General features: G+C 31.8%; 1 protein-coding gene across 1 annotated transcript; it reads right to left on the bottom strand.

Moving 5' to 3' along the window:
- Window positions 1-1,168: 1,168 nt before the first annotated feature.
- LOC138892967 (nuclear matrix constituent protein 1-like) lies at window positions 1,169-5,639 on the bottom strand. Its single transcript, XM_070176727.1, has 8 exons — window positions 5,381-5,639; window positions 5,230-5,295; window positions 4,031-4,096; window positions 3,014-3,166; window positions 2,779-2,844; window positions 1,667-1,915; window positions 1,496-1,593; window positions 1,169-1,177 (listed from the first exon to the last, which is right to left on the bottom strand). Exons 1-8 carry the CDS (start codon window positions 5,637-5,639, stop codon window positions 1,169-1,171), a joined length of 966 nt encoding a protein of 321 aa, XP_070032828.1.
- Between the last annotated feature and the right edge of the window lie 3,306 nt (window positions 5,640-8,945).

Here is an 8,945-nt window from a genome sequence, read left to right as displayed (position 1 = left end):
ATATGCTTTAGTAACTTAAGCAAATTATCAACACTCCTCCTTTGCTTCAGTTGCTCTAAAACAACTCCTCAATTACTGCTTCTACGGTTTGTGCTTGAGGATTGTGTTGAGTGTCTTTGAACTTACACACTTTTGTAACATGGCATGTTTGTTTGCAAATTCCACATATTGTGTCATGTCCTAACCAACAAAATATTTATAGGTATGTTTTCATTTTGCAGTATTGGCAAATAGGATAATTGACCTTTTTTTATTTATTTTGTGCATATAAAGCACCTTCAGTAACCATTTCTTGTCTAAATGCTCTTCTTTGTTCTTGTGCTTGAAGAGAACTTACTAATTTTGTAACACAGATGGTAAAAAGATCTTTAGATTCTTATAGAGAGGAAATTTTGGACTCGAATCTCTCTCGAACCATCACAAGAATATTTTTCAACTATTCTGTTAGCTTTGAAATCCTTGCCAAGTAACCTGATTCTACTAACAATAAAAGAAATGCTACTAGAATAACTTGTGATAGTCTCTTTTTCTTGCATCCTAAGAGATTCAAAATCCCTTTTCAAATTTAAAATTTTCATTTGTCTGACTCGACCACTTTCTTGGTACTCCATTTTAAGCTTTTCCCAAGATTCTTTTGCTGTCTCACATTCAACGATTATCGAATCTGCAATAGAATTTTGAATCATGGGTTTGGATTTGTATTTTTTTATTTTCTCTTCTTAAGGGTTTTTAAGTTGGACAAGAGTAGGATTTGGGGGCAGTGGTGGTAATGGTCTAACTTCCATTACAGTTTCTCATAGATCACAGGCTTCAAGATATGATTTCATTTTCACTTACAAAATCTTATAGTTTCTACCAGTGAAAGTTTGTGGGGCATTCAAAGAGAGGCAGCTGCTTGCCATCTTTGGAAATGAGGTTTAAAAATTGATATTGGTTAAAAATGATTTTAACATATTTCTGTGGAAGAACTCACAGGTCCCGTAGGACCAATGAAGCTATTGATACCACAATTGATTTTTGGAAAAGATGGGACAACAAGAATATTAAAAAATGTTGATTAAAACTGTCTCTTATTATTTATTAAACCCAAAGTGCTTTAAATAGACAACTTAAGAGCTTAATATGCAGAAACATATACATAACAAAAATTCAAAACATCTGAAATATCTCAACAAACCTAAAAATCAAACAAAAATTTAAATTCAGAAATGTAGATTCATCCTAAAACTAAACTAACTTAATATGCTAAAAATATGCTTTAGTAACTTAAGCAAATTATCAACACTCCTCCTTTGCTTCAGTTGCTCTAAAACAACTCCTCAATTACGGCTTCTACTGTTTGTGCTTGAGGATTGTGTTGAGTGTCTTTGAACTTACACACTTTTGTAACATGGCATGTTTGTTTGCAAATTCCACATATTGTGTCATGTCCTAACCAACAAAATATTTATAGGTATGTTTTCTTTTTGCAGTATTGGCAAATAGGATAATTGACCTTTTCTTTTTTATTTTGTGCATATAAAGCATCTTCAGTAACCATTTCTTGTCTAAATGCTCTTCTTTGTTCTTGTGCTTGAAGAGAACTTACTAATTCTGTAACACAGATGGTAAAAAGATCTTTAGATTCTTATAGAGAGGAAATTTTGGACTCGAATCTCTCTCGAACCGTCACAAGAATATTTTTCAACTATTCTGTTAGCTTTGAAATCCTTGCCAAGTAACCTGATTCTATTGACAATAAAAGAAATGCTACTAGAATAACTTGTGATAGTCTCTTTTTCATGCATCCTAAGAGATTCAAAATCCCTTTTCAAATTTAAAATTTTCATTTGTCTGACTCGACCACTTTCTTGGTACTCCATTTTAAGCTTTTCCCAAGATTCTTTTGCTGTCTCACATTCAACGATTATCGAATCTGCAATAGAATTTTGAATCATGGGTTTGGATTTGTATTTTTTTATTTTCTCTTCTTAAGGGTTTTTAAGTTGGACAAGAGTAGGATTTGGGGGCAGTGGTGGTAATTTGTCTATCTTCCATTACAATTTCTCATAGATCATAGGCTTCAAGATATGATTTTATTTTCACTTACAAAATCTTATAATTTCTACCAGTGAAAGTTTATGGGGAATTCAAAGAGAGGTTGTTGCTTGCCATCTTTTAAAATGAGGTTTAAAAATTGATATTGGTTAAAAATGATTTTAACATGTTTCTGTGGAAGAACTCACAGGTCCGTAAGACCAATGAAGCTCTTCATACCACAATTGATTTTTAGAAAAGATGGAACAGCAAGAATATTAAAAAATATTGATCAAATTTGTCTCTTATTATTTATTAAACTCAGAGTGCTTTAAATAGACAACTTAAGAGCATAATATGCAGAAAAATATACATAACAAAAATTCAAAAAATCTGAAATATATCAACAAACTTAAAAATCAAACAAAAATTTAAATTCAAAAATGTAGATTCATCCTAAAACTAAACTAACTTATTATGCTAAAAATATGCTTTAATAACTTAAGCAAATTATCAACCCTCCTCCTTTGCTTCAGTTGCTCTAAAACAACTCCTCAATTACTGCTTCTGCTGTTTGTGCTTGAGGATTATGTTGAGTGTCTTTGAACTTACACACTTTTGTAACATGGCATGTTTGTTTGCAAATTCCACATATTGTGTCATGTCCTAACCAACAAAATATTTATAGGTGTGTTTTCTTTTTGCAGTATTGGCAAATAGGATAATTGACCTTTTCTTTTTTATTTTGTGCATATAAAGCACCTTCAGTAACCATTTCTTGTCTAAATGCTCTTCTTTGTTCTTGTGCTTGAAGAGAACTTACTAATTCTGTAACACAGATGGTAAAAATATCTTTAGATTCTTATAGAGAGGAAATTTTGGACTCGAATCTCTCTCGAACCATCACATGAATATTTTTTAACTATTCTGTTAGCTTTGAAATCCTTGCCAAGTAACCTGATTCTATTAACAATAAAAGAAATGCTACTAGAATAACTTGTGATAGTCTCTTTTTCATGCAACCTAAGAGATTCAAAATCCCTTTTCAAATTTAAAATTTGCATTTGTTTGACTCGACCACTTTCTTGGTACTCCATTTTAAGCTTTTTCCAAGATTCTTTTGCTGTCTCACATTCAACGATTATCGAATCTGCAATAGAATTTTGAATCATGGTTTTCGCTTTGTATTTTTTTATTTTCTCTTCTTAAGGGTTTTTAAGTTGGACAAGAGTAGGATTTGGGGATAGTGGTGGTAATTTGTCTATCTTCCATTACAATTTCTCATAGATCATAGGCTTCAAGATATGATTTTATTTTCACTTACAAAATCTTATAGTTTCTACCAGTGAAAGTTTATGGGGAATTCAAAGAGAGGCTGTTGCTTGCCATCTTTTAAAATGAGGTTTAAAAATTGATATTGGTTAAAAATGATTTTAACATGTTTCTGTGGAAGAACTCACAGGTCCCGTAAGACCAATGAAGCTCTTGATACCACAATTGATTTTTAGAAAAGATGGAACAGCAAGAATATTAAAAAATATTGATCAAATTTGTCACTTATTATTTATTAAACTCAGAGTGCTTTAAATAGACAACTTAAGAGCATAATATGCAGAAAAATATACATAACAAAAATTCAAAACATCTGAAATATCTCAACAAACTTAAAAATCAAACAAAAATTTAAATTCAAAAATGTAGATTCATCCTAAAACTAAACTAACTTATTATGCTAAAAATATGCTTTAATAACTTAAGCAAATCATCAACACTCCTCCTTTGCTTCAGTTGCTCTAAAACAACTCCTCAATTACTGCTTCTGTTGTTTGTGCTTGAGGATTGTGTTGAGTGTCTTTGAACTTACACACTTTTGTAACATGGCATGTTTGTTTGCAAATTCCACATATTGTGTCATGTCCTCACCAACAAAATTTGTATAGGTGTGTTTTCCTTTAGCAGTATTGGCAAATAGGATAATTGACCTTTTCTTTTTTATTTTGTGCATATAAAGCACCTTCAGTAACCATTTCTTGTCTAAATGCTCTTCTTTGTTCTTGTGCTTGAAGAGAACTTACTAATTCTGTAACATAGATGTTAAAAATATCTTTAGATTCTTATAGAGAGGAAATTTTGGACGCTAATCTCTCTCGAACCGTCACAAGAATTTTTTGCAACTATTCTGTTAGCTTTGAAGTCCTTGCCAAGTAACCTGATTCTATTAACAATAAAAGAAATGCTACTAGAATACCTTGTGATAGTCTCTTTTTCATGCATCCTAAGAGATTCAAAATCCCTTTATAAATTTAAATTTTGCATTTGTTTGACTCGACCACTTTCTTGGTACTCCATTTTAAGCTTTTCCCAAGATTCTTTTGTTGTCTCACATTCAACGATTATCGAATCTGCAATAGAATTTTGAATCATGGTTTTCGCTTTGTATTTTTTTATTTTCTCTTCTTAAGGGTTTTTAAGTTGGACAAGAGTAGGATTTGGGGGTAGTGGTGGTAATTTGTCTTTCTTCCATTACAATTTCTCATAGATCATAGGCTTCAAGATATGATTTTATTTTCACTTACAAAATCTTATAGTTTCTACCAGTGAAAGTTTATGGGGAATTCAAAGAGAGGCTGCTGCTTGCCATGTTTCTGTGGAAGAATTCACAGGTCCCGTAGGACCAATGAAGCTCTTGATACCACAATTGATTTTTGGAAAAGATGGGACAGCAAGAATATTAAAAAATATTGATTAAAATGTCTCTTATTATCTATTAAACTCAGAGTGTTTTAAATAGCCAACTTAAGATCATAATATGCAGAAAAATCTACATAACAAAAATTCAACAAATCTGAAATATCTCATCAAACCTAAAAATCAAACAAAAATTAAAAAAGAAAATGTAGATTCATCCTAAAACTAAACTAACTTGTTATGCTAAAAATATGCTTTAGTAACTTAAGCAAATCATCAACACTCCACCTTTGCTTCAGTTGCACTAAAACAACTCCTAAATTACTGCTTCTGCTGTTTGTGTTTGAGGATTGTGTTGAGTGTCTTTGAACTTACAATCTTTTGTAACATGGCCTGTTTGTTTGCAAATACCACATATTGTGTCATGTCCTCACCAACAAAATTTCTATAGGTGTGTTTTCTTTTTGTAGTATTGGCAAATAGGACAATTGACCTTTTCTTATTTATTTTGTGCCTTAAAAGCACCTTCAGTAATCATTTCTTGTCTAAATGCTCTTCTTTGTTCTTGTGCTTTAAGAGCACTTAGTAATTCTGTAACATAGATGGTAGAAAGATCTTTAGATTCTTATAGAGAGGAAATTTTGGACTCGAATCTCTCTAGAACCGTCACAAGAACTTTTTTCAACTATTTGGTTAGCTTTGAAGTCCTTGCCAAGTAACCTGATTCTAATAACAATAAAAGAAATCCTACTAGAATACCTAGTGATAGTCTCTTTTTCTTGCTTCCTAAGAGATTCAAAATCCCTTTTCAAATTTAAAATTTGCATCTGTCTGACTCGATAACTTTCTTGGTACTCCATTTTAAGCTTTTCCCAAGATTCTTTTGTTGTCTCACATTCAATGATTATCGAATCTTCAACAGAATTTTGAATCATGGTTTTGGCTTTCTATTTTTTAATTTTCTCTTCTTAAGGGTTTTTAAGTTGGACAAGAGTAGGATTTGGGGGCAGTGGTGGTAATGGTCTATCTTCCATAACAATTTCTCATAGATCATAGACTTCAAGATATGATTTTATTTTTACTTACAAAATCTTATAGTTTCCACCAGTGAAAGTTTGTTGGGCATTCAAAGAGAAGTTGCTGCTTGCCACCTTTGAAAATGAGTTTAAAAAATTGATATTGGTTTAAATAGATTTTAACATATTTCTGTGGAAGAACTCACAGGTCCCGTAGGACCAATGAAGCTCTTGATACCACAATTGTTTTTTGTAATAGATGGGACAGCAAGAATATTAAAAAATATTGATTGAAAATATCTCTTAATATTTATTAAACTCATAGTGCTTTAAATAGCCAACTTAAGAGCAAAATATGCAGAAAAATCTACATAAAAAAATTCAAAATATCTGAAATACAAGAAACCTAAAAATCAAACAAAAATTTAAATTCAAAAATGTAGATTCATCCTAAAACTAAACTAACTTATTATGCTAAAAATATGCTTTAGTACCTTAAGCAAATCATCAACACTCCTCCTTTGCTTTAGTTGCACTAAAACAACTCCTAAATTACTGCTTCTGCTGTTTGTGCTTGAGGATTGTGTTGAGTGTCTTTGAACTTACAATCTTTTGTAACATGGCCTGTTTGTTTGCAAATACCACATATTGTGTCATGTCCTCACCAACAAAATTTCTATAGGTGTGTTTTCTTTTTGTAGTATTGGATAATATGACAATTGACCTTTTCTTTTTTATTTTGTGCCTAAAAAGCACCTTCAGTAATCATTTCTTGTCTAAATGCTCTTCTTTGTTCTTATGCTTGAAGCGGACTTACTAATTCTATAACATAGATGGTAGAAAGATCTTTAGATTCTTATAGAGAGGAAATTTTGGACTCGAATCTCTCTAGAACCGTGACAAGAACTTTTTTCAACTATTTTGTTAGCTTTGAAGTCCTTGCCAAGTAACCTGATTCTATTAACAATAAAAGAAATCCTACTAGAATACCTAGTGATAGTCTCTTTTTCTTGCTTCCTAAGAGATTCAAAATCCCTTTTCAAATTTAAAATTTGCATCTGTCTGACTCGATAATGCTTTTCCCAAGATTCTTTTGCTGTCTCACATTCAATGATTATCGAATTTGCAACAGAATTTTGAATCATGGTTTTGGCTTTCTATTTTTTAATTTTCTCTTCTTAAGGGTTTTTAAGTTGGACAAGAGTAGGATTTGGGGGCAGTGGTGGTAATGGTCTATCTTCCATAACAATTTCTCATAGATCATAGGCTTCAAGATATGATTTTATTTTTACTTACAAAATCTTATAGTTTCCACCAGTGAAAGTTTGTGGGGCTTTCAAAGAGAAGTTGCTGCTTGCCACCTTTGAAAATGAGTTTAAAAAATTGATATTGGTTTAAAATGATTTTAACATATTTCTGTGAAAGAACTCACAGGTCCCGTAGGACCAATGAAGCTCTTGATACCATAATTGTTTTTTGTAATAGATGGGACAGTAAAAATATTAAAAAATATTGATTGAAAATGTCTCTTATTATTTATTAAACTCAGAGTGATTTAAATAGCCAACTTAAGAGTAAAATATGCAGAAAAATCTACATAAAGAAAATTAAAAATATCTGAAACACAAGAAATCTAAAAATCAAACAAAAATTTAAATTCAAAAATGTAGATTCATCCTAAAACTAAACTAACATATTATGCTAAAAATATGCTTTAGTAACTTAAGCAAATCATCAACACTCCTCCTTTGCTTTAGTTGCTCTAAAACAACTCCTAAATTACTGCTTCTGTTGTTTGTGCTTGAGGATAGTGTTGAGTGTCTTTGAACTTACAATCTTTTGTAACATGGCCTGTTTGTTTGCAAATACCACATATTGTGTCATGTCCTCACCAACAAAATTTTTATAGGTGTGTTTTCTTTTTGCAGTATTGGCAAATAGGATAATTGACCTTTTCTTTTTTATTTTGTGCATAAAAAGCACCTTCAGTAACCATTTCTTGTCTAAATGCTCTTCTTTGTTCTTGTGCTTGAAGAGCACTTGCTAATTCTGTAACATAGATGGTAGAAAGATCTTTAGATTCTTATAGAGAGAAAATTTTGGACGTGAATCTCTCTCGAACCGTCACAAGAATTTTTTTCAACTATTCTGTTAGCTTTGAAGTCCTTGCCAAGTAACCTGATTCTAATAACAATAAAAGAAATCCTATTAGAATACCTAGTGATAGTCTTTTTTTCTTGCATCCTAAGAGATTTAAAATCCCTTTTCAAATTTAAAATTTGCATTTGTCTGACTCGACCACTTTCTTTGTACTCCTTTTTATGATTTTCCCAAGATTCTTTTGCTGTCTCACATTCAACGATTATCGAATCTGCAACTGAATTTTGAATCACGGTTTTGGCTTTTTTATTTTTTGATTTTCTCTTCTTAATGGTTTTTAAGTTTGACAAGAGTAGGATTTGCGGGCAGTGGTTGTAATGGTCTATCTTCCATTATAATTTCTCATAGATCATAGGCTTCAAGACAAGATTTCATTTTCACTTACAAAATCTTATAGTTTCCACCAGTGAAAGTTTGTGGGGCATTCAAAGAGAGGCTATTGCTTGCCATCTTTGAAAATGAGTTTTAAAAATTGATATTGGTTAAAAATGATTTGAAAATGTTTCTTTGGAAGAACTCACAGTTCCCGTAAGACCATTGAAGCTCTTCATACCACTGTTGGATTTTTAAAAGATTGGTGTCACGACCCAAAAACCAACTGTCTTAACTATCTTAACACAGTAAAAGCTTTGAAATTGTAGACAGAAGCAGTTAATATTTAAGAAAACCTTTTTGGAACAGAAATTAACCCTCTACACAATACAATCTATCCCAAGATCAAGGAGTCATCGAGTACATGAGCGTCTATTCCAGGAACAGTCTAATACAGTGTCTAAGAAATAAGAACTGAAATGTGATAAAGATAATGAAGGAGAGCCAAGGCCTGCGAGCGCCATGCAGCTTCCTCGATAGTCTCCGGGATCAGCTACTCAAATAACAATGCCCGCTATGACCGGGAATGCCTAGATCTGCACACGAAGTGCAGGGTGTAGCGTGAGTACAACCAACTAAGTAAATAATAATAATAAATAAGGAACTACAAGATAGTGACAAGCTACACAATTATAGTTCGTTTTCAGTAATCTCAGCAAGAAAGTAGACATGCTTTCAGATCCGGCAATTTAA

This window comes from Nicotiana tomentosiformis, chromosome 5 (genome assembly GCF_000390325.3).
Source record: "Nicotiana tomentosiformis chromosome 5, ASM39032v3, whole genome shotgun sequence".
Lineage (NCBI taxonomy): Eukaryota > Viridiplantae > Streptophyta > Magnoliopsida > Solanales > Solanaceae > Nicotiana > Nicotiana tomentosiformis.
The sequence above is the reverse complement of the archived record's forward strand: the minus strand, read 5'-3'. Positions and strand labels throughout refer to the sequence as shown.